Consider the following 27,500-nt stretch of genomic DNA (forward strand, 5'->3'; position numbering starts at 1 on the left):
CAACGATAGTCTAACTTCGGCATAGCGCGTTGCATACATCGCCGACGATGTCGTGACGTAGCCTATTAAAAGGCTGACGCACAACGATTCGAATCATAACTGCCGTAGAAATGGAAGTGTCAACATCGCGGTCACACCTTGGTGATCTTGCCAGCGTATGCCGACCTAAGAAAAATGTGTCTAAAACGTTGGGGCACGTCAAATACGGTATGAGTAAGTTTGGTATACGTGAGTAGAACGCTAAAGTACGCTATCATACGTCGTAGTAAGTAGAGTACGTCAAGAAATTTTAAACATGTTCAAAATTTTACGACGTACTCGGCGTATGACACACGTTCTGCATGCGATGGGGATAAGTTTTACACACGATATGTGGACGCTTACACACGTCCACAAAGGCTACTTATAAGCTACTCATAAGTCGAAACACGTCACGGTAAAGTCTTTTTTACGCGAAACTTATTTCTAACTTATGTTTGACATGCTTTGAACCAATTCTTTACGTAGTCCCAACACACATCGACGTATGTAGACGTATTCCAATGACATCTTCCGGTCGACAAAAAAAATAAATGAACGTGTTTCTAGCTTAGAACTGCCATATAAAGACGTGTTCCCAGCGGTTTTGGGAATTGGTATATAAAAATGCTGCTCATAAAAGGGGGAACCCAACAGTGTTTTCGAGTTCCTTTTTGAGTCGATGTCCATGTCAGCAGTAACAGTATCAGTATCAGTATTAGTATTAGTATTAGTATTAGTATTAGTAGTAGTTTGTTCATGTTGGCAGTAGTAGGTGAGTGTGAGGGGGAGGGTGTGGGTTATGATGGATCCTCCTTGCGTCCGCGTGTCCACGGGTAGGTTCATAGGCTGCCACTCAACGATTTAAATGGCTGCATCTCCACTATTGAAAGTAGACGCTTGCGCTCAACAATTGGATTTTTTTTACACTCAACGACTTTTAAACGGTACCACTCAGCTATTTTCATTGTTTACAATGAACGATTTCAATTGCTGTCACTCGCCTTTGTTTTTTGACGCTGGCGCTCGGAAATTTTAATCGTTTCTATTGAACGTGTTAAATCGCTCAAACCCCACTATTGAAAGTAGACGCTTGCGCTCAACAATTGGATTTTTTTACACTCAACGACTTTTAAACGGTACCACTCAGCTAGTTTCATTGTTTACAATGAACGATTTAAATTGCTGTCGCTCGCCTTTGTTTTTTGACGCTGGGGTTTGGAAATTTGAAGCGTTTCTTCTGAACGTGTTAAAACGCTCAAACTCGACTATTTTAAATAGACGCTGCCGATGGACAATTGGAATCAAAGCCAAGCTCGACATCGAAGTGTGAACATCCTCGTCATGCCGAAGAAAAGTTTGAAGAATGCTGCAAATAAGTGGCCTGGCCGTGGCCGTGGACGCTGACGCAAGGACGATCCTTTATACCGACGTCTTTCAGCCTATGAGTAACTTAAAAGTAACGTCTGTCGATGTGTGGCAACGATCGTGTAACGTGCCAACAACACGTTAATCATAGGTTAGAAATAAGTTTCGGGTATACTAAACATTACCTCGGCGTGTCTCAACTTATGATTAACTTTCAAGTAGCATGTGTTGACATCTGTCAACGATCGCAGACCGTGCATACAACTTGTGGCCAGCGTAGCGGAACGTGTGAGTCATACGCCGGCATACGTTGTGAAATTTCAAGCATGAAAAAATTTGAGGACAACCAAAAAGTACAACGTTTAAAGCCAACGTTCAACGACGTATGGCAGTGTTTTTCAGCGTGCTCTCAATGTTATCAAAACTTACCCATAACGTATTCAACGTGTGCCAGCGTTTTAGAAAAAAAATTAAAAAATTGGCATACGTTGGCTTAAACGTCAAGGTGTGACCGGGCCTTAACCACTGCTCTGTCCTCCTCATGGGACATTGAGATTTATGCACTCTCAGACAATCAGCGAGCATCTCCTGACATGTATCTTTCCTGCCAATGTTCTATTGTTCGTTCTTGATCCACTCTTATACAGTGCAGTTATTTATACTAATGACGTGTGTTTAGTGACAATTTCAGACCTGTGGTATGAGCCATGTTAGCGGTGGTAAACACCGAGGAAGGTCTGACAAAATTCACTATACGACGAACAAAGGCTTTTTTTTTACTTATAAAACTCGGTTATAACAAAGCATTTTTGTGATGATGATGATGATGATGATGATGATTTCCAACACTCACCACAAGAAGCTCATGGAATGTGAAGAACTGTGGTGTCTGGGAAAGGCGTGTGTGCAGGTTTGGTAGGGTTGGCATGGTAACTGCTTGATCTGGAATCAGCACCTATACACATTTAGTGAGGTAATGGTGCGACAAACATTTGAGAACGCAAGGCAAGTCGAAAATAAAGTTTCAACTTCAGAGCAAAAAATAACAACATCACTCGGCAGGGTGAATTCTTTCTTTAAACAAAAAAAAATAAAATAAAAAAAAAACCATCTTGCCAAAAGATGACCACGTGTGACTTCTTTAAGGTCACACTGAGGTGAACAGAGCTGCGATCCACTAGGAGCAAATCCATGAGGAATATCTGCCTACGAGAGATTCCGATGAGAATCGTTTTACAGATAAGAGCAACCATGAAAAATATGCAATAATATGAAAAAAGCAACCATGAAATATCATAACATCAATAATGTGTCATCATCATAATGTCTCAAGCTTGACATATCCAGAAAGCACTCATCGAGGTGTTCAATTTGAGGTACTACATGATATGGTTCCTAAAACTTGAAAATTTGACCTTGGGGTCAAATATGTTTGACCTGAGGTGCTAACCATGAAGGTCAAGGCCAATCGCCACCAAAAATTAATCAGCTGAGCGCCAGACCATTAACTATATTCCCATGAAGTTTGAAGACGATCCGATCAAAATTACTCAAAAAAATAAGGGTTTCGTCGACTCCCCTGATTTGCGACAAAGTGACCTTGACCTTTGACCTTGACCTTCAAAATTTTATGCGCTGAAAGGGACCTCTATAGGCCTCTGATATGCGAAGTTACAAAAATTTCCAATGATAACTGTGCTCTGCAGAATGATTTATATGTGATTACAGACAAAATAAAAAATAAAAAAATTAAAAAACAAACAAAAAAAACATACAAGCTGACTAACATATCTTGCAAAAACTTCGTTTTGGCAAGATAAAAATCCTGTAATGAACAAATGAGTAAATTAACAAATTGAATGAAGATAAAAAAAAACTATGTATGAAGGATGTTATGTTTGCACTGCTCTCTGTCTGCTTGTTTGTCTGTTTGTCTGTGTACAGGATATCTCAAAAACTTGTGGATGGATTCGGATGAAATTTTGTGGACAGGTTGGTTGTGTAACAATGACGAACTGGTTAGATTTGGGTGAAGATCCACATCCGGATCCGACTACGAGAATTTTTAAGTGATTCTTCACCATTGAAGGATGGGGCCAAAAATGATCTACAGCACGATATCTCAAAAAGTTATGGACGGATTCGGACAAAACTTAGTGGACACGTTGTGTTTGTGACAACGAAGAATTGCTTCAATCTTGGTGAAGATCCGTTCCGGATCCGATAATTTTTAAAGTGATTCTTCACTATTGAGAGATGGAGCGAAACTAATATTTCACACGATATCTCAAAAGGTTCTGTGGGGATTCGGACGAAACTTGGTGGACAGGTTGGGTGTGTTACCACGACAAAATGATTCGATTTTGGTGAAGATACGAATCTGCATCTGGATACGAGAATTATTTAATTTTAAAGAATATTCTTCACTATTGAAAGATGGGGCTGAAAATGATATTGTTGCGAATTCGCGCCCGCTGGCGTGCGGACGGCCACGTAACTCGGATCGCAGCACGTCGCCCACCGGACGGACTATTCAGTCGTGACCCTCCGAGAACTATCGCCCGGAGCCAGTCACGGGTGGGCCTTTCGACCTCACCACAATCGTGCCAATCGGCCACCCGCGTAGGATAGGGTTGTTCGCCAAACTCGACCTACCTCAGTACCCACGCGGATGGTAAACCGGGCGATCGTACCTCGCCGCAGGTCGACTCCGGACACGAGCCGCTTGGGCGGCTCGTTCCGTATTATCGGGATAACCGAGCAGTGTTATCATCGACCTCGATGGTTCACTTTATTTACCGGGATGTTGCACCCACTACGAACCCTTTACATGAACCAAGATGGAGGGTCAATAAAGAAAAGACGAAGCGAAACGGGAAAAGAGTTCACACAATGCACATTTATTTCCCGGCACACGGAAAGCACATATATACAGCCATACAGTCAAAATGCACATATAGCAACCAAAACAAAAGCAACAACGACGCAGAGTTAATACCGACTGCGCGCACACACGGCAACACTTATACAGCTTTACTTTACAGACGGCGCCAACACACATTTACACCAAAGCAAAGGAAAGAAGCCACCCTCATAGACAAGGGGGCAGACAGGCCTGTAGGCCAAATGTGCGCGTGACCTGGAGGAGCGGCCAGGTCCACGAGACCGGGGGGTCTTACCCGCGCCCTCGTGACACGTTGGCGGGCGACCTTCAAATGTGGCCGCGCGGCTGTGCCTCGACTCCGTGCTACTTGGCGGGTTTCATTGGCACGACGTTTGGGGTAGGGTGGGAACGGAGCCCCCTTTTGCACTATCTCAGCGTGGGGGAAAGGGGGAATTGTTGATGCTCTGGGGGAGGGAGATGGCTGGCTGGCTTGGGTCCCGCCATGAGACGAGCGATTCCCCACACCGTAACCTCGGTGCCGACCGCCATCTTTCTCGCCTCTGACCCGTGCTCCCTTGCTTGCAGTTCCACCGCGACTCTTCTCCGTTCCACACTCTCCTCACCCGACCGACCCGACTCTCTTTCCCAAAACTCTCTCGACGACTCCAGAACCCAACTCCCTTCATTCGCCTTGTGCTCACCTTCTTATAGGCTGGCAGGAGCAGCTAATATGCAAATATTCGGATTAGAATGACCTCGGGGGCGGAGCCACGCTCGCCCATTGGTCGGAGGAAACGGGGGCGTGAATCTCCCCTGATCCGAGAATTTGCATATATCGACTTTACACACACGCGCCTGGAGGCGGGGCCAAGCCGCCCCACGCTCGCTAATTGGACGGAGGAAAAGTGGGCGTGTAGAGTTTTTGATCCGAATTTTCCCTCGGAAAGGCCGCTATTTGCGCTTGCGGCTCGGTGCGTTCGGCACCAATCACCGAACGGGCCCGAGACAGCCCGACGTTCAGTGTTCACAGGTGGTGCGGGAATGGCCGTAGAATGAGAGAGGTGAAGGTGGTGGAGGGTTTTCGGTGGTGATTTGATGGTTATGGTTTGATGGTGATTTGAGCCCGAATGAATCACATAAATTCCCTCTATACAACGGGTTTGGGCTAACTACACATGTACCTATGAAGATATCTCACCTGAGGACTCTGAATGGTGGTTTGCGAATTTCCACATCCGTAACAATGTATCGCATGATATTTCAAAAATGTATTGGGCCCGATATGTTCCACTGGATTAGGCATTGCGTGGCGGAGGTATGCGCTCTCTCTCGAGTGTCCTTTTAGTTTCCAATGTTTCCCTTTGAAAAAAAACTAAATACTTCAAAATGATAGGCCATAATAAATGAGATGGCTAAAGTAATGAATCAAGCATAATTTGCATTTTAATGTTTCTCCCTCTCGATTCCCATTTTAATGTTTATGTTAACAACATCAATTGCTCACATCGTCGGCAATGAGACTTCACAATGGATTTTTCGTAATTTAAAATTGGTTTAATTCCATGACCTAAAGCAAACATTCCCCTTAATTTGACATTAATATGACAGTTTGCAAATAGTTTTTCAACCTAACTTATTGGTAACATTGCTAAAGCAAAGGTTTTGGTTGCACGATACATTATGATTCATTTTGCACATAACTATCTCTTTTTCAAAACTTCTTAACTCGACTCATTTATATTTTATTTCAGATGTTTAAAAGTAGCTTGTAAATCCGAATATAAAAGCTAGTGAGTTTTTTTTTTTGTATAATAAATCAAGGTTCATGGAAGAGCTACATCACATAATGAAGCAGAACATAACTGAAGAAGAAAAAGATAGTGGAGAGCGAGAGAAAACACCATCAGAAAGGTAGAGGGGCACCAAAGAGGGACCTGAAGAGGAATGGATATTGGCATTACGAAGAATGACATCAAGGAGAGGGGGAAGAGGACATATGGAGTGAAAAATCAGGTAGAGATGAGGGTCGAAGTGATGGTTATTAAGTATAGAAAATATGAGTATGGTTGGGGTGTGTGACCTGAGTGAAAAGCCATCTTAAAGCAGTACAAGGAAGAATGGGATAGACGAGATGAGTTGCAAAACATGAATGATTCCATGAATAAACCTTTAAGAGTTTTCAAGTTCCTCCAACATAGTCCTTGTTACAACAGTTTGCACCTCTTAAGTGAACAGTTTAGCAACTAATGGTATCATACCGAAAAAAATCCTTATGGATATGGTGCCACATTTGCAACAGCCAATATGTAGTCCAGTGAGTTGAAAGCAAGAAAAAGAGGTCAAAGGTGATCCATGGTCCCGATGAAAAAAATATGATTGAATGATTGGACATTAACTCATGTTTTTCAAGAAACAGCATGAAAAGCTCGGTTCAGACATTGTTTCTCAAGGACAATTATCTGGTTCACAACTCTCTTGTAATAACTGCAAAATCCATGGAAATTGGGTTTAAAAACAAATCTGCACCAAACTTGATGGCAAAGCATTCGCTACAAGTCTGGAAGGTCAGCATTGCGATGCTGACCTTAGCCGAGTCTTACCAAAAGATAAATATGGTATGTACAGCTTATTTGCCTGACACTCAGCATTGAAAGGATAGAGAACAGGTGAACCCACAGGTTAGCATCCATGGGGAGGAGTAAATACTTTATTGATTGTGCCCCACGAAAAAAACAACAGTGCGGCAAGAAAAGGGATGCCATAAAAGATGGTACCCACCCATCACTGGTACCCATAGTGTTCTCGGAAGTGATATCACTTCCACCAAGTACAGTGGCTGTGTTTTGTCTAAGGTCAAGTCTGGTGTTGCCTTCATGTATTTGTCTCCATGTGTTTGTGTGATTTGTGTTCTCACTACTCATTGAGCCTTATACCCTGGGTGAAAAAAATTCCCTTGACTGTTCCCCACCAAATTGGCCAGATTTGGCCCCACTTCACCACTTTCTTTTTCGTAACCTGAATCAAAACATTCATGGAATTGTTCTTGAATATTAAGATGAAGTAATGAATGCTGTGATGGAGTATTTTGAGTGCGAGAAGTAAAGCTTCTACGATGGAGACAGTAAAGATGTAGGAGACAATATTGAAAAATACTACAACTTCCAAGCCTTTATCCTGCCATTTTCATGTTCTGACATGAATCGTCGTTGCCAATCCTCATGCGGTCATAAAGATGATGTCACTTGTACCCAGAGGGCTTTGAGAAGTGACATCACTTCCCCCAATCTCAGAGGCTGTGTTTGTGTGAAAGTCATGTCTGGTGTAGTCCCAGGCATCTGTCTGCATGTGTACACGATTTGTGTCACAGCTCTCCACCATCATTCGAGCCTGTAAATAAAACAAAAACAAACAAACAAAAAAACAAACAAACAAACAAAAAAACACAACAGACAGAACATGCCTGACACAAATACCTTATCAATGATGTGAATGATGCCATTTGTAGCTTTAACATCGCTCAGATTGAAGGATGCACCAGCCACAGTTATGCCCTGAGAAGGTGAATGGTATCAACATGAAGGAGTATAAACAGATATATTTGATTTGTTAAAGAAAACGTGGTGAAACATTGCAGTCTTTACTTGCTCAAAATAGTCTGTTTATATACCTTGGCACCCAATTCGATGAGGTGAAACTTTTTGTCAAGCAGAGTGGGTAAGAGCGAGCCATTGACAAGATGCGTCAGGTCATTGGTTGTCAAAGCACCTCTCAACATATGGAACCTTGAGGTGGGAGGAACATTAGAAAGACTGCCATTCCTGAAATGTTTGCAATTACTCATCATGACAAAAGTCAAGGTTAACGTTATCAAACAGCTTGGGCAAAATTACCAAAAATACAACAATGTGTGTATGTATATATATATATATATATATATATATATATATATATATATATATATATATATATATATATATATATATATATATATATATATATATATATATATATATATATATATATATATATATACACATACATATATATATATATATACACATACATATACATATATATACACATACATATACATATATATACACATACATATACATATACATACACATACATATACATATACATACACATACATATACATATACATATATATACACATACATATACATATATATACACATACACATACATATATATACACATACACATATATATATATATATATATATATATATATATATATATATATATATATATATATATATACATATATACATATATATACACATACATATACATATATATACACATACATATACATATATATACACATACATATACATATATATATATATATATACATACATATATACATATATACATATACATATATATATACATATATACATATACATATATACATATATACATATATATATACATACATATATATATATATACATATATATACATATATATACATATATATACATATATATACATATATATATATATATATACATACATATATATATATATACATACATATATATATATATAAATATATATATATATATATATATATATATATATATATATATATATATATATATACATATATATACATATATATACATACATACATATATATATACATACATATATATACATATATATACATACATATGTATACATATATATATACATACATATATACATATATATATATATATATATATATATATATATATATATATATATACATACATATATATACATACTGTTGCGGATTCGCGCCCGCCGGCGTGCTGACGGCCACGTAACTCGAATCGCGGCACGTCGCCCACCGGACGGACAATCCAGTCGTGACCCTCTCGGACTAACGCCGGGAACCAGTCACGGGTGGACCTTTCGGTCTCACCGCGATCGAGCCAATCAGCCCCCGCGTGGGATAGGGTTGCTCGCCAAATTCGACCTACCTAAGTACCCACGCGGAGGGTAGACCGGGCGATCGCACCTCGCCGCAGGTCGACTTCGGACACGGGCCACTTAAGCGACCCGTTCCGTACTATCGGGATAACCGAGCGGTGTTATCGTCGACCTCGACGGTTCGATTAATTATCGGGCGTATTCAGCCCACTACCAACCCTTTACGTGAAGCAAGATGAGGATTCAAAGAAAGAAATGACGAAGCGAAGCGGGAAACAGTTCAACACAAAAGCACATTTATTCGCGATGAACGGAAAGCACACATATTCAATTCCACCAAAAGCACACAGAAAAGAAAAACACAATTCAATTTACACAAAAAGCAAATGTAAAAGCGAAGACACAATGCAGAGCTAATACCGACTACCGAGCACACGGCAACACTTATACAATTTTACTTCACAGACGGCGCCGACAACACATACCCAAAACCAAGGAAAGAATACCCTCAAGGATGAGGCGGGCCTGAGGCCGAGACCGGGTCGGGCCTACCCGTCTGGTGATGAGACGCGGAGCGGCGATGGTGCCTCAACTCCGCGGGCCTCGCGGGCAGTGTCTGGTAGGGGGTGGGAAAGGGGCCCCCTTGGTCGCACTACCTCAGCGCGGGGGGAAACAGGAGGGGGTTGCTGATGCTCGGGGTATAGAGGATTTTTATTGCCCCGCAACGAGCGTCTCCACCTCGGCCAGGTCGCGCTGTCGGCCTCCCTGGGGTGCAGCTCCCTGCACGACGCGAGCACCCCCTCGTCTGCCCTCGCCGCCTCTCCACAGCTCCGTCCCCTCCGTTCCGACTCCAACGCACACGACGACCAGCTCCTTCTTGCCAACTCCACCGCCCGCGAAGTCTTGACTCTCTGTTCCCTCTCGACTCTCCTACTCTCTGGACTGACGAACACGGTCGCTATTATAAGCCCCGTGGCTTCGCCTTTGACCCCCTCCCTTCGACCTTTCACCTCGCTCCCCATTGGCCCGAGAAAAAGTGGGCGTGAATGCTTTTTGATCCGTTTTTGAAGCACAAAATCCGTGATTTTGTACACGCTGTTCGGCGCGCGCCCTGCACGAGTCCAACACCGGTACCTACAGGCGGCGCAAGAACGGTGGCGATGCGACGGTTGCGAGGTGTGACGTGAAGGTCGTGGCGGTTGTGGTGAAGCGGCGTTGTGGTTGGTGGTTGATGTTGTGGTTGTGGTGGTAATCATGGCGGTTGGTCCAAAATAAAGATAGCAAAAGAAAAACGGCTATCCTGAAGAGTCGCAGCACGCATAAATGACATGTATTCCCACTAGACAACGGGTTTGGGCCTAACTACACATGTACTTACCGAGATACCTCACCTAAGGGACCTGAATGGTGGTTTGCGAATTTGGTAACCACAACACTACCCCTCCCCTTTTTACAGACTCGTCCCGAGTCGTCAAATTTTCGTGTGCCATCATGTGTAGTTTTCCCCTAGTACATTTTACCTACGGATCCCTGAGTGCGACATTCATGGTATTCGTGTCCCCAAAATAAATAACCTGAGGGCTGCGTAACTACCTAAACAAACTCACTCACACGGACGACTTAAATAAAATTGCCGGCGCTAAGACATACATGCCGGGGGCGCACTCATATTTACAGTACATCTTAACCTTAACTTACAAATTTTACACTAAACCATGGCCCAGGATCATTGAACTCTGCAAAAAGAAAGCAGTTAGCAGGGAGCCAGGCTTCCCGCATGCAGTCTCTGGCTCAAACAATGCAGGTGACAGGGAACGTGGCTGGCTGCTCACACGCAGTCCAAGGCCTTCCCTTTTGAACTGAACGCAGTGAACCACAACGGTGCATGGGCTGCACAAACGCAGTCTCCGTGCCAGCTCAAGTGGCACACGCAATGAGCACAACGAATGGATGGATGAACACAAACACGGTGCACGGGCCGCCACTGCAGGCCCGTGTTGTAGCTGCCAACAGGGCAGTTCTTGCAGCTTGCAAACTGTTGCTTTTACGATCCTGGCGCACATGTCAATGAACAGGGGGGGCAAAGCAAAAATTGGACGGGGCTGGTGAACATGGGCAGTGGGCATGGCATGGCAAAGGTGCAGGCAACACAGCCCGCAGAAGAAGGCCGCTGCAGGCAAACACAGCCGGCAGATGAACTGGCCGGCACAGGCCTTGCAGAAAACAGCTGCAGACGATCCAGCCGGCACAGGCCTTGCAGCAAAACAACAGCTGCCGATGAAGTGGGCCGGCCTTTGCCTTGCAGCAACGCAGCCAGCAGATGAAGCTGGCCAGCCTTCGCCGTTCAGTGGAGGTTGGTGGAGGGAGTGCGGTGGTGCTGGCCACTCGGAAGGCGGGCTCGGACCTACCCTACGGTCTCCCTCCCAACCTATCGCCTTTGCCTGTCACTGTCCATACCCACTCCCTTAATTTGTCCAAACCCCAATTTAGCCCCAACTTATTTTTTTTTATTTTTACTTCCCCACTATAAATCGTCCCCTAACCCCCTTTATCGTCCTTGTTCGGCTAACCTATCCTGTCACCTAGCCTACTCCCAACCCCTACGTTCCCTTCCCGGAGGGGAATAAGGGAGAGCTAACGTCCTGTGTCGAGGCCCAACGAAGCCTCAGAATGGCCTCCCCAGAGTTCGGCGATCTTAACACCAAGTGGGTCCAGCGGCCCACAACGAGAGCGAGGGGATGGATGGTGCGGAGGGGTACACTTCCTAATCTACCCTAACCATTAAACTGTTAAACTACCCCGGGGCTTTCAACAAGCGCCTCTCGCTTAAACTATTGGTTCTAACAACCCAGATTCCCGTCGCCTGTGTTGGTGTCCTCACAATTTCGGGCCTCGCCCCCCAATTTTCTCTCCGTGCCCTCACACGGTCTCCTGGCTGGGACACGTGGCTCCCTTTGGCAGGCACGACCCTCTGCCGAATCTCCCGCTATGGCACCCCCGGGCACTACACTGCCTCCGAGCCTACCAGCTCCCTAACACCGGGGAGTGCCCCCCATGGCACCTCCCCTGAAACGCACACGTGGCAGGCCGGCCTCCCGGGCCCCTTTCCGAGGGTCACCCGTGCCCACAACACTGCCCACGCGGCTAATGGCGCCCCGGGCCCCCGCACCAAGCAGGCGCACCCGTGCCCACTACTCTATCACGGCCCCCCATGGGCCCATGGCCTACCACGGCCGACTAGCCTGGTGCCCGGGGTACCCACTCAGCGATACTCACCTTTCGCAGCCAGGCTCCCAAGCCCGTCAACAGGGCTCCTGCACCCCTCCAAATGGGTCTCGAGCCTACATTCCCACCAACAACAAAACAACCTCCATTTTTCAATTTGACTAACCCCGCTAACTCACTTTACTCTGACCCCGGGGTCCCTTGGGCGGGAGTCACTCCTCCCCCCAATCACTCATCGCACCATGCATTCCCCATTCACTCCACACACACAGACCCGCTGGCCTCACTCACTCATCATGTACTCACCTCTCAACTCTTCAACTCTTCAACACACACACCGCTGAACTTGCCATCCTTCTATCTGCATCCCCTAACTAACTCGTGCTCCCACGTCGTCCCTTAAACTATAGCACGTTCCTTTTAACACTACGTAGCTAAGCTACGTCAACTCTACACATTCACCAGTCTGTCTCTGTCTCCTAACTCAAAAATTCATTTTATTTCCCAACCTAAATCTGGCTACAATCCCTCTAACTAATCCATTCCACGGACTCCATGAGGACTTACCCCTGCCCCATGAAGTCGGTCTAACTAAGCTAACCCTTCCCCCTAACTAGTTTCCATCCTGTGCCCTAGGTAAGGGGGTCTTCCACCCCTTGCCCAGGAATCCTTTGCACCCGAAAGTGAGGCTTACTGTTTTTTGTTTTTTTTCCATGCGCAGCACCTGCGCGGCAACTCAGAGCTCGCGCACTTTGCACCTGCCCGTGACGTCATGCAGCTGCACGTGTTCCTCGTCCCTCCTTGGACGGTACCATCCGGCAGAGATACCCCTCCTGCCGGATTCCAACCCCACGTGCAGCCATGACGTCACCGTGCGCATAAAAAAAAACACAAGCCCCACGTCTCGAGGGGTTCCCCACGCGAACACATGTGCTTTGCCCGTTGGAGCTTAACACACACGATCGCGTGGAGAACCCGTCCGGTCCAAATCCATTTACCTGCCTAAACTTTGTCCGTCCGCGGGATCGGCAAATCCACCGCGTGCGTTTCCGGACAGGGACTTCACTCTCGCAAGCGAGCACGTGGCGGTCTCGTGCGTTGCACAGCACGAACCGCGTGCTCACTGCTGGGCGAACCCGGCACGGTCCCCGAAACAACTACAGCCGCGACTCGGCTTTCTCTCCTCTGTCGCCTTCGTCGTCGCCATTCGACCCACGCACACCTGCGTGTTACGACGCACACAGTCCACACCATTAAACTCACACGGGGAGACGCGGCTGCGTGCTCCCGCATGCCAACCGACATCTCCCTCACATACCGCTCTCTCACACACACGGTCTCCCTTGCACACAGCGACCTTGCACACGGCCGTTCACTCACGCGTGCGGGGGTACTCACCCGCTGTGCCTCATCCACACACCGTTCCTCACTCATACACGCGGGGGCACTCAACCGCTGTGCCTCACTCATACAGGCCGTTTCATCCACACACACGGCCTCACTCACACACGGTCCCTCACCCACACACGCGGGGGCACTCAACCGCGGTTCCTCATCCATACACACGGCGACACACACACGCGGTCTCTTCCACACACGGTGCCTCACCCACACACGCGGGGGCACTAACCCGCGGTGCCTCACTCACACTCCGTGCCTCATCCACACACGGCGTGCTGGGAAGCACGTACTCCGGCACCATCGCCACCACACCACTCACACACGGGGTCGCTTCCACACACGGGGACGCACTCACGCCTTGCACCACACACACAGGGACAACCACACTGGGGATTCGTGTCCCCACAAGGGTCTCCGGGGCCTCTATACCCCCCAAGCTCTCCGTGCACCCGTTCGCAGCACTCGCCCCCTCAACCTCGCAAAGCACGACCGAACTCACCTGGTCGTGACTCACCTCAAGGGGGCAGACTCCCTCCCCTTGTTCCTGGAGGAGGCCATCCAACTGCTCGCACCGGGTCCCTGCACGCTCCGCGAGCTCACCCCCATTATCCTCCACTTCCTCCGTGTATGTGTGTGCGTCACTTACCCCGTCTTCATCGTGCAGTCTTCCCTCTATCGTTCCCATCTCCCGTGTCTCTGCCAACTCGGTCACCTCTTCACCCTTTACCTCCCTTGTCTCAACTATTATTTCCGTTGTCGTCACCTCGTGTCTCGTCTCACACGTTTTGGTCTCCCCATTTAATTTTTCCCTTTCGGTCATCGTCACGACCTCTGTCACGACCCTCGCCCAACACGCCCCCCGAATTATTTTTTTACCCGCCTCCACCGCGGGCCTGTCAGCCGTTGCACCCCCTTCCAGCTCGTTAGCTCCCACACGTGGAGTCGCCATTCCCAGCTCCCTGGTCACGGCCTTCATGCCCGCCTGCAGGCATCGGCCCATGTTCTGCGTCTCACCCCGTAGCTCTTTCATGTCTGGTAGGGGGTGGGAAAGGGGCCCCCTTGGTCGCACTATCTCAGCGCGGGGGGAAACAGGAGGGGGTTGCTGATGCTCGGGGTATAGAGGATTTTTATTGCCCCGCATCGAGCGTCTCCACCTCGGCCAGGTCGCGCTGTCGGCCTCCCTGGGGTGCAGCTCCCTGCACGACGCGAGCACCCCCTCGTCTGCCCTCGCCGCCTCTCCACAGCTCCGTCCCCTCCGTTCCGACTCCAACGCACACGACGACCAGCTCCTTCTTGCCAACTCCACCGCCCGCGAAGTCTTGACTCTCTGTTCCCTCTCGACTCTCCTACTCTCTGGACTGACGAACACGGTCGCTATTATAAGCCCCGTGGCTTCGCCTTTGACCCCCTCCCTTCGACCTTTCACCTCGCTCCCCATTGGCCCGAGAAAAAGTGGGCGTGAATGCTTTTTGATCCGTTTTTGAAGCACAAAATCCGTGATTTTGTACACGCTGTTCGGCGCGCGCCCTGCACGAGTCCAACACCGGTACCCACAGGCGGCGCAAGAACGGTGGCGATGCGACGGTTGCGAGGTGTGACGTGAAGGTCGTGGCGGTTGTGGTGAAGCGGCGTTGTGGTTGGTGGTTGATGTTGTGGTTGTGGTGGTAATCATGGCGGTTGGTCCAAAATAAAGATAGCAAAAGAAAAACGGCTATCCTGAAGAGTCGCAGCACGCATAAATGACATGTATTCCCACTAGACAATGGGTTTGGGCCTAACTACACATGTACTTACCGAGATACCTCACCTAAGGGACCTGAATGGTGGTTTGCGAATTTGGTAACCACAACAATACATATATACATATATATACATATATATACACATACATATATATACATATATATATATATATATATATACATATATATATACATATATATATATATATATACACATATATATACATATATATATATATACATATATATATACATACATATATACATATACATACATATATACATATATATACATATATATACATATATATACATACATATATATACATATATATACATACATATATATACATATATATACATATATATACATATATATACATACATATATATATACATACATATATATACATATATATATATATATATATATACATATATATATATATATATATATATATATATATATATATATATATATATACATATATACATATATATATATATATATATATATATATATATATATACATGTATATATACATATATATACATATATGCGTACATGTGTCCGTGGGCCGTCTAATAAGTAGGAACTGCTGTTAAGTGTAAATGACTGTACATAATAAGTAGACGGTTGTAGTTCTTTTGTTGCTTGTATAATTGCATACGTGTTTTGCCTTATTTAATTGCATACGTGTTTTATTATAATAAACTAGAACGGGCACTCGTAGAGCGCATACCTTCGCTGCAGCCACTAGTTTGAACATGGCATGAGAGTGAAATGAGGAACTAAAATTCCACTAAATCTGCTCGGGAATTTCGCAAATTTAAAGTCCATGATCCGGATTTTGTGAAAGGATTTTGTTATTAGAACTATTACGATTATGACAATTTTAGGTGATTCGTTGTCCCGAGTGCCGAACTCTGTAGCATGTAGGGTCGGATTCGGTCGAATGTCACTGACCACGCAGACACGACCTGGATCAAGTAGATCATGTTTTCAAATCCGAGCGAGGACAAAAACGTCATTTTAAATGGCGCCTAATTAAACAAGAAAGTAAAACTCCTTTTACTAAACCATGAGCGAAGCTATGTGCATATCAAACAATACCAAGTCTCCTTAATTAAAATTTGTTGTATTTTACTTAGTAACTAAGTTTGGTAGGGCCCTTATGGCCCTTGTTGCATCAACAGACACACAGTTTAGAGACAGAGATATATTCTAGTTTACACCCAAACTTCACCAGGAAGTGTTGGGGTAGGGGCGAAATGGTGATAAACAACAAACGATTGTGACCTTGACTTTTGATCCAATCTCTTCCAAAATATAATCGATTTGTCCTCTTATGATGTCAAACATGTCACAAAAATATCAGCCGATCCGCCTATTATTATTACCTTTGTATTAAGTTGTCCACAACGCATCTCAATACAAATATGCATTTCGTGACCCCCATGACCTTTGACCCACAACCGCTACCTCGGGTGACAATAGTACTATACCTTGTGTCATTTCAGAAGATAGGTAATTGAACACTGAAGAATTTGGAGTTAATTTGATGTAAATCGGAAACATATTAACCGTTTTCCTCATGAAAAAACGATGTTGACCTTTTTGTGACCTTGACCTTTGATCCGATCGCTCCAAAAATCTAATCGATTTGTCCTCTCGTGATGCCAAACACATCCACAAAATTTCATGACAATCTGCGAAGTGGTTTTTGTGTAATGTTGTCCACATCGCTTCCCAATCAAAAACTCCATTTTGGTGACCCCCTTGAGCTTTGACTTCCACAGACTAACTAGGGTTGCAAACACTATACCATACGCTATATCAGTGGATCGGGATTTTAATACTGAACATTTTGGACTTAATTTGATGTAAATCGGAACAAAATTGACACTTTAATCGCAAAAAAACGATTTTGTCCTTTTTGTGACCTTGACCTTGACCTTTGATCCGATCGCTCCCAAAATCTAATCGATTTGTCCTCTCATGATATCAAACAAGTCCACAAAATTTCATGACAATCTGCTAAGTGGTTTTTGCGTAATGTTGTCCACGACGCTGCCCAATGAAAAATGCTTTGTGGTGACCCCCTTGACCTTTGACCTCCAACCGCTAACTCGGGTTACAACAACACCATATAATATGTTATATTTCAGGATAGGGCATTGAATACTGATCATTTTGGCATTAATTTGATGTAAATTGGAATAAAATTGACTGTGTTATCGCGAAAATAAAAATGTTTCACCTTTTTGTGACCTTGACCTTGACCTTTGATCCGATCGCTCCAAAAATCTACTCGATTTGTCTTTTCATGACAACAAACCTTCCCACACAATTTCAAGCTAATCCGCTGTAAAGTTTTTGTATAAAGTGATCCAAAACATTGTTAATACCATTTTTGGTGACCCCCTTGACCTTTGACCCCCAACCGCTACCTAGGGTAATTACCCCACACTTTCATGTGGCATAGCCTAGAATGTAGAATTGAGTAATGAACATTTTGATGTTGGTTTTATCTCGTTCGGATAAAAATTGACCGCATTATGACGAAAAAACGATTCTGACCTTTTCGTGACCGTGACCTTGACCTTTAATCCGATTGCTCCCAAAAGCTTCGCCTGGCGTCCTTGAGTAACTGCACATCATCTCTGAAAATTTCATGCAAATCGGTCCAGCAGTTTTTTCACAATGTTGTCCGCACACATATTTACCAATAAATAAATACACAGGGGTCAATACAATACCTTCGTCAAACGAAGTTTGCGAAGGTAACTAGAGCATGCCCGTAGGTGCGTGCCCGTAGGGGCGTGCCCGTAGGTGCGTGCCCGTAGGTGCAAACAAAACAAAACAAAAAACTTTCAAACCGCATGCCAGAACCGTCTTCTGTACAGGGGATAGGAGTCATCAGAGAAGCTTGTCATTTCTCGTAGGGCTTTGGGATAGTCCTTTGTGCACTTCCGGTCTGCCATGCAAGGGCTCGAGATGTTCCATTCCCCACATGGGCCGTGAGTCATGTGTGATGTCACGATATGGTGTAGTTCCGGATTTGTGCGTTTGTCAAGAATCTCAGCAGAGACCACGCGATCGACATCTGCTGGTGTTCTGGGCTTGTCGCGAGGTACCACGGTCAGGAGCATGTGTATATGGGGAAGGTGACGCTTTTGCGTTTCCTTAACCATCACATAAGCGTCCACATGCCCCAAGATGTCATTCTTGAAGAGGTCTGCGAGGAGTGCTTCCACCTTCATATGAAACACCCAGGCGATGATATCAGGTCTTTCATTGGCAGACTGACCCTCAAAAAGTGATTGTTTAATTTCTGGCCACTTTGGGTTGCAGGTGAATGTTAGGAAAAAGTCAGGTTTTCCCTTGACTCGGACCAAAGCCATTGCATCCTGAAACTCTTTGGCATACCAACGTGGTGACCCATAAATTGACGGCGGCAGAATGGTGAGGCGTCCAGGTAGCACCTCAGCGTCACTGTTCAACGCATCAACGATGATCTTATACTTTTCTGCCTTAATTGACTTCTGGTTGCAGCGAATCCAATTGAGATGGTGCGACTCAATTTTTGCCATCATGTCGCATACGTACTGCTGTGTTAACTTTCCACCACGAAGTAGTTGATTGAAGTGATGAGTAGGATCACGTACTTGGAGATGGTAGCAGTAGAAAGATGTTGGCGTTATCCCTGCTAACTCAGTGTGGTACCCCTGGGAGTCGCAGGGTAGCAGAAGTATGTATGATAGAGGGTCATACGCTGGATGCATGGCGTCTATTGTCTGTAAACCTCCTCCTCTGAGGAGAATAGCGACTGCCAGCCTTCCAAACTGCTCTGTTGTCATTGCCCCTGGAGCAATGACAGCCACATCGCTGTCTGGTGAGGGAAGGTTGACGGTACCATGATGAAGGTCTCGGCGCCGCGTGCGACCTGTTAACACAATTTTCAGTTCATTTGCGCTATCATTATGAACCACAAACTCAATGGCTGATTTGAATTGCTGGACGTATGGGTTACACTCATGAATGGCCTGTTGTGCTCTTAGCAAAAAATGCTCATTCAGGCGACTGTTCGAGCTGTGGGCACGACGAAACTCCAGCTCATGGGCTGGATCGTGAAAGTAGATCTGAGCAAAGCGTGGGGTACAACCCAGATCGGCAAGAGGAGCACCAATGTAATGGTAAACCTTACCTTGTATGCGCACTCCAGGATTGAAGCCAGGCATACCTATCTCTCAGACACCGATACTTGCCATTGCCAGCGCGTTGTTATACTGTTCCGTGCGCTTCACAAAGTCCTGGTTAAGGAAAAGGTTTTTAATAGCATCTGGAGGTTGTGATGGAATTGAACCGGGTTTTGGATTTGTCGGATCATGCTTAAGGTCGACCTTGCCGTGGTTGCAGCAAAATCCTCTTCTCTCCTCGGTCCACACAAAAGCATCACAATGTGAGCATTTAGTGCATTGAAATAATGAGGTCCTGCTTAACACGTGCCTGTACTCAACATGAAGTTACTCTCGGAAGAAATCTGTATCATCGTATCGAGCAAGGTTGCGATTCTCACGGTGAGCCTGCTCTAGTCTCGCACGGTGTACGTCCTGATGGCGCCGGGCATCCCTTACTTGCCGGTCTTCTCGCTGGTGAGGGATTTCTTCTGCACGACGCCTTGCCTCGCGTCCAGTGTTTGCCAAGCGAGCAGCTCGTTCTTCATCCGTTTCTTCTGCACGACGCCTTGCCTCACGTTCAGTGTTGTGTGCCAAGCAAGCAGTTCGTTCTTCATCCATTTGAGCTGCACAACACCTTGTCACGCGCGTAGCGTCGCATGTCAAGCGAGCAGCTCGTTCTTCATCCGTTTCCTCTGCACGGCGCCTTGCCTCGCGTTCAGTGTTGTGTGCCAAGTGAGCAGTTCGTTCTTCATCCGTTTCTTCTGCACGACGCCTTGCCTCACGTTCAGTGTTGTCTGCCAAGCGAGCAGTTTGTTCTTCATCCGTTTGAGCTGCACGACGCCTTGTCATGCGCGTTGCGTTGCATGTCAAGCGAGCAGCTCGTGCTTCGTCAGATTCCATTGCGCGTGCACGACGCGCAGCTTCGTTCCTTCACTGTCGTAAACGCCGATTGGATTGGGGCATTGTGTTTAATAAAATCGAGAAAGTACAGAAATCGAGAAAGAAAGAATACAGTAAGTCGATAAATCAAGAAAAAAATCGAGAAAGAATACAGTAATCGTCACTGACTGGATTGGGGTACTGGGTTTAAGAAAATCGAGAAAGAAATCGAGAAAGTACAGAAATCGAGAAAGAAAGAATCGAGAAAGAATACAGAAATCATCACTGACTGGATTGGGGTATTGGGTTTAAGAAAATCGAGAAAGAAATCGAGAAAGTACAGAAATCGAGAAAGAATACAGTAATCGTCACTCTCCGGAAGTGAAGTCCTCACTGTCCGGAAGTTCGCATATGGCAGTTACGATTGCTCGCAATTTATTCTTAATGGCCAATTATTCAATTAGCGCCAACGTATTTTGCCTTTTCCCAATGTCATCGCAAGGAAAAACACAAAGAGAAGAGGAAAGAGGAGAAAAAAACGTGCAAAAAATAATTTACTTCCTAGAGAACATTGTACTTTACGGTACTTCTACATATCGATGGTCCCCTGTGCCAGTGCGCATGCGCAGCCTGAGCCAGAGCCAGGGATGTTGTGGGCGTTTCAACCTGTTCAATACTTGTTTGATTATTGTCGTTCCACGCTAATAAAGTGGTCGAACAAATTGAACTCTGTTCTTATTTATAATCAAACAAGTTGATGCAGTCGAGTAAAGATCGTCGGTGCTGAGGAGGACACGACTGGGTGAAAACGGACCACGAGAACGTCGACAGTGAGTTTGGATTTCTCGGGTACTGTACCCAATCTTCGCCCCCAGGACACTGTACACACGTGTGCATCACCGAAAATAAAACGTTTACTCCAGAATAACTGTTCCTATGGCGCCGGTGGAAGCAGAGTGCCCGATCGAGGGTTCTGACTATATGGCTACACACGCAGAGGCGGCAGTGGTGGCGGCCATGCTGAGTATATATGCCACTGTGCACGTCGCCGCCCCCAGGGCGGCGAGCTCGAATGCCAAGATGGAGAAACTCAAGCGTCCCTCCATAGCACTGGCCGGAACGGACGAGGCCTGGTCGTACTTCATAACCCGCTGGGGCGAATACAAAACAGGTACTAAGCTTGTCGGACCTGACATAGTCGCGCAGCTACTGGAGTGCTGTGAGGAGGAGCTGAGAAAGGACCTCACTCGCGCGGCGGGTAGGAGCCTCGTGGGCAGCGATGAAGAAGACGTCCTCGCCGCCATGAAGGCGCTCGCCGTCCGGACGGAGAACACGATGGTAGCTCGAGTGGCCCTGTCTAACATGCGGCAGGGACACGAGGAGCCCGTCCGGTCATTCCACGCCTGCATCAAGGGGCAGGCGGACACGTGCAAGTATGAAATGAAGTGCACCAAGGCGGGGTGCGATCAGGTCAACGACTTCACGGAAGAGATATTGTGCAACGTGGTTGCCCGTGGAATCGCGGACCAAGCAATACAACTTGACCTACTCGGTGAGAAGAACCAGGACATGCCATTAAAGGACATGATAGAGTATATCGAGGCCAAAGAGTCTGGAAAACGCTCGGCATCGCGCCTGCTTGACACTCGGAGCACGGACGCGATCAGTAGTTCGTATCGGCGGGGAAAGCAACAGGACGTCCGCTCCAGAGTAGGAGCCAGGCCGGAAAAACGGAAGGCCAAGCCCGAAGGAGTATGCATCTACTGCGGCGAGGTGGGCCAAGGCAAAACGCCTCAATGGCGCGCCAGACGTGCCGAGTGCCCTCGGATACGGTAAAAAGTGCCGGAAGTGTGACCGCCAGAATCACCTCGACAAGGCGTGCCTGGGCGGCCGATCGGCAAGACCCCCATCTAAGGAGACCGACGGGATGTACGACGAACAGACGGCAGCCTTCGTCAAGCTATGCACGGTCACCATGGCCAGCACAGAGGACGAAATGCGCGCGCTTCCCCTCGCTCACCACCTGTATGATGATATGTGCGATAAGTGGATGAAACGCGTATCCGACCCGCAGCCATACGTCAACCTCACTCTCACCAACAAGCGCGAGGATTACAAAGCACTGGGTTTTAACCTCCTGAAACACACCCACGCAGTAACCCTACCCGCTATGGCAGACACGGGGTGCCAGAGCTGCCTGATCGGCATTAAAGTCGTCCAACAAATGGGCCTGAGTACTGAGGACCTCATACCTGTATCCATGACCATGAAGGCCGCAAACAACAAAGGAATTCGTATCCTCGGAGCCGTGGTAGTCAGATTCGCCGGTAACAGTGACGACGCTCGGAGATTGGAGACGCGCCAAATCGCGTACGTGACGGACTCTTCAGACCGCATATTCCTCTCCCGCGCAGCCTGCATGGACCTGGGAATGATCTCGGACAGATTCCCGACACTCGGAGAGGTGAATCTGACGACCTCGGAATTGTGCGACTGCCCGCGACGCGCGGAGCCGCCGACCAAGCCGACCGCACTCCCCATGCCAGTGACTGAGGCCAACAGAGAGGCACTACAGTCACATTTACTCAGGATGTATGCTCAGAGCACATTCAACACGTGCCCACACCAGCCACTACCGAGAATGACCGGCCCGCCACTACGTCTTATGCTCAGTGAGAACGCGACACCGGTTGCCCATCACACTCCCATCTCCGTGGCCATACATTGGCAAGATGAGGTAAAAGCAGGCCTCGACCAGGACGTTCGGCTCGGTGTGTTGGAGGAAGTACCCGTCGGCACGCCGGTGACATGGTGTCACCGCATGGTAATTTGCGCGAAAAAGAATGGCAAGCCGCAACGCACCGTCGACTTTCAGGCCTTGAACAAGCATGCGTTCCGCGAGACCCACCACACCCAATCCCCGTTCCACCAGGTGAGACGCGTACCTAACGGGAAGTGCAAGACAGTATTCGACGCATGGAACGGTTACCATAGCGTCCGCCTACACGAGGACGACCGCCACAAGACGACCTTCATCACTCCATGGGGGCGCTACCGGTACCTGTCTGCCCCACAAGGTTATATGGCATCGGGGGACGGTTACTCACGACGATACGATGAGATCGTCACAGACATTGGTAACAAGACCAAGTGCGTAGATGACACGCTACTATGGTCAGACACGATTGAGGGGAGCTACTTCCAGGCGGTCCAATGGCTGGATATATGCGGCCGGAATGGAATCATCCTCAACCCGGAGAAGTTTGTCTTCAGCGCACCCACGGTGGACTTCGCGGGCTTCACCATCACCATGACCGACGTGCGACCGTGCAGCCGCTACCTGGAGGCAATCCACGATTTCCCACAACCGCGTAACATCACCGACGTCAGATCGTGGTTCGGGCTTGTCAACCAGGTGGCATACGCCTTTAGTATAGCCGAACGAATGCAGCCATTCCGGAAGCTCCTGAAAAGTGGAGAACGCTTCCAGTGGTCCATGGAGTTAGAGGACATATTCCGCGAGTCGAAAGACGTGATCGTACAAGAAATCGAACACGGTGTCTGCATATTTGACAAAACTAAGCCAACATGCATCGCCACGGACTGGTTGAAGGAGGGAATCGGATTCTGGTTGCTTCAAAAGCACTGCCGATGCGTGCCAGTTAGACCATTCTGCTGCACTGATGGATGGAAAATAACCCTGGTCGGCAGCAGATTTACATACGCGGCAGAATCCAGATACGCGCCCGTAGAGGGCGAGGCTCTCGCAGTCGCGGATGCCTTGGACAAGGCGCGCTACTTCGTACTGGGCTGCGAGAACCTGATCGTTGCGGTAGACCACAAACCACTGCTGAAACTCCTTTCGGACAGAGCACTTGACGACATACCCAACCCCCCCCTCAGGAACCTCAAGGAGAAGACCCTGCATTATCGCTTCCGCATCATACATATCCCAGGCATGAAGAACAAGGCGGCAGATGCCATGTCGCGCAGGCTAGGTCGGCACCACGCGAACTCCACTCATGAACCTTCCAGATGACAATGCCACCATAGCGACCCACCTCCAACCAAGCACACACACCGACGTCCTGTCTCTCCTACGCCAAACTGAGCCGGAGTATGATGACGACGTCGAGGAGGACAATCTGGGATGGTGCGCCGCGGGCCTCGAATCATTGCGATCAGTAACATGGGATCGCGTCAGGGAAGCCACCAGCAGCGATGGCGATATGCACATATTGGAGGGAATGACAATTAACGGAATCCCCGACTCAAAAATCGAGATGCCAGAGACAATTCGCGACTATCACCAGTACCGCGAGAACATTACATCGACAGATGGAGTGATCCTATACAAGGACCGAGTAGTCATACCACCCTCACTCTGCGGCGATGTGCTGAGCGCCCTATACGCTGCCCACCAGGGCGTATCAATGATGACCGCCCGCGCAGAATCCTCTGTATTCTGGCCAGGCAAGTCGGCCGACATCAGCGCCACTCGGAAAAACTGCAAACACTGCCACCGGATGGCACCATCAGAGCCTGGAGCGCCACCAACTCCACCTATTCCGGTCGTTTTCCCCCTTTCAGGCAGTGTGCTCGGACTTCTTTGTACACAGGGGTGCACACTACCTTGTGACGGTGGACAGATACTCGAACTGGCCGATCATCTCAAAGTCGACGGGTGGCGCCGCCGGACTCATAAACCACTTACGTCGCGTCTTCGTGACATACGGGACACTAGAAGAGCCCGCGTCGGATGGGGGACCGGAGTTCACCTCCACCGAGACCAGGTCATTCCTGCACAGATGGGGCGTACACCACCGCTTGTCATCGGTGGCCTTCCCTCACAGCAACTGTCGTGCGGAGATTGGAGTTAAGACAATGAAACGACTTATCACGGACAACACCAGCCCGCAGGGAGAACTTGACACTGACGCTGTGCAGAGAGCGATACTACAATATCGTAACACACCTGACCCTGACACTAAGATCTCCCCGGCAATGTGTGTCTTCGGCCGCCCGATACGCGATTTCATCCCAATTATCCCCGGGAAGTACAGACCGCACGACACTTGGCATGAGACCCTGAAAGCGAGGGAGGAGGCCCTCCGCAAACGTCATATCCGCACAGCCGACACCTGGGCAGAACACACCAAACGCCTTCCGCCACTTGCTGTAGGGGACCAAGTCCGCGTACAGAACCAGACAGGATTCCACCCAAAAAATGGGACAAGACAGGCAGTATCGTGGAGGTACGCCAACACGACCAATACGTGATCAAGATCGACGGCTCGGGCAGAGTCACACTTCGGAACAGGAAATTCCTGCGCAAGTTTAGCCCAGTTCGCAATGACCAGCTGCCACCCCGGTCTATCTATGATGATCTAGCAACCCGCATCACTGTACCTGCACCCGTTGTAACACCGCAACTGCCTGACCTCGACAGCGAACCCGTGACATCTGCGACACCAACGGGGCCCACGCCGGCACTGACGTCAGTATGCACACCCCGGCGCAAGACGACACCCGTTTTAGACACGCCAGCAGCACCAGGACGAGGCACACCGAGGCTCGCGATCCTTCAGACGCCACCATCGGCCCCTGAAACCCCGAGAGCCCCATCCCCACTGGGGCCCGATGTGACACCACCAGCACCAGCGATAGGTCAACGCCGATCCACCAGAGCGACCAGCGTGCCTGCCTGGCACAAGGACTACTCCATGGAATAGTCACACGATGGGCGATATCAACTTTTGTTCATTCATTAAACTTAATATTTTCTCAGCCTTTATCTATTAACATAATAAAGACTCGGAGGGAGATAGAGAACATTGTACTTTACGGTACTTCTACATATCGACGGTCCCCTGGGCCAGTGCGCATGCGCAGCCTGAGCCGGAGCCAAGGATGTTGTGGGCGTTTCAACCTGTTCAATACTTGTTTGATTATTGTCGTTCCACGCTAATAATGTGGTCGAACAAATTGAACTCTGTTCTTATTTACTTCCTGCTTCGGAGCATACCAGCTAACTCTCATGTTCCCCAAATTTATGCACCGTCTAATATGAAAACGATCATAACTTGGGGGCATTGTGTTTATCTATAAATGCGCATAAGAAATCGAGAAATTATTAGAATACACGAAAAAAAAGACGTGCAAAAAAATAATTTACTTCCTGGTTCGGAGCATACCAGCACTCTGATCTTACCGAAATTTATACACCGTCTTATAGGAAAACGATCATAACTTGGGCCATTGTGTATATCTATAAATGCGCATAAGAAATCGAGAAATTATTAGAATACACGAAGTCATTACTCTCCGGAAGCCCGTACGTTGTAACCCGTAATGGGGAACACGGCTGAGCTTCCCTTCACCATCGGCCACGCCCACGCAACAACGTGTCTTGTCATTGGTTTGGTAAATAAATGGCCATAACTTGGGAAGCACTTGTCCGATTAATATCAAACCTTGAAAAGGCACATCCTCAGGTCCCCAGCAACATACCTGGCAAGTTTCAATTAGATCGGACCAGAGGTTGTCGAGAAACAGCGGTCACATACACACACACACACACACACACACACACACACACACACACACACACACACACACACACACACACACACACACACACACACACACACACACACACACACACACACACACACACACACACACATTGCTGGAATTATAGATAGATGTCCTTGCATGAATGTAAACCTGCTCGTTTTGTCCATTCCCTCATTGACTGAACATTTCGTGTGTTGGGAGTTAGAAAGCCGTTGGTTTGCCGTAATAGGGGGACATTTGGACCGACGGTTCTCGGCGATTAAGCCGCTCGGAATCGT

The 27,500-nt window shown here is 47.5% G+C and overlaps 2 protein-coding genes across 2 annotated transcripts in view; both read right to left on the reverse strand.

Annotated features, from left to right (window-relative positions):
- Window positions 1–27,500, reverse strand: part of STAB2 (stabilin 2) — a 426,796-nt gene that overhangs the window by 194,158 nt on the left and 205,138 nt on the right. Inside the window, exons 30-32 of the mRNA XM_085899123.1 lie at window positions 7,938–8,052; window positions 7,744–7,821; window positions 2,240–2,341 (exon numbers count right to left, since the gene is read on the reverse strand). Of these exons, the coding sequence (XP_085755249.1) occupies window positions 2,240–2,341; window positions 7,744–7,821; window positions 7,938–8,052 (295 nt within the window). The remainder of the gene's footprint in view (window positions 1–2,239; window positions 2,342–7,743; window positions 7,822–7,937; window positions 8,053–27,500) is intronic.
- Window positions 17,235–20,377, reverse strand: LOC147018986 (uncharacterized). The gene is made up of 2 exons (XM_085899124.1): window positions 18,184–20,377; window positions 17,235–17,535 (listed from the first exon to the last, which is right to left on the reverse strand). The coding sequence occupies exon 1, from the start codon at window positions 19,825–19,827 to the stop codon at window positions 18,460–18,462; it is 1,368 nt and encodes a 455-aa protein (XP_085755250.1). The 5' UTR covers window positions 19,828–20,377; the 3' UTR covers window positions 17,235–17,535; window positions 18,184–18,459.

The sequence above is a fragment of the Eptatretus burgeri genome, chromosome 10 (assembly GCF_056783735.1).
Source record: "Eptatretus burgeri isolate ZD-2024b chromosome 10, Ebu_testis_v1, whole genome shotgun sequence".
Classification (NCBI taxonomy): Eukaryota; Metazoa; Chordata; class Myxini; order Myxiniformes; family Myxinidae; genus Eptatretus; species Eptatretus burgeri.

Excerpts from the sequence above, each read along its gene's own strand:
- LOC147018986 (XM_085899124.1), bottom strand. The coding sequence starts at position 19,827 with ATGCCTGGCTTCAATCCTGGAGTGCGCATACAAGGTAAGGTTTACCAT.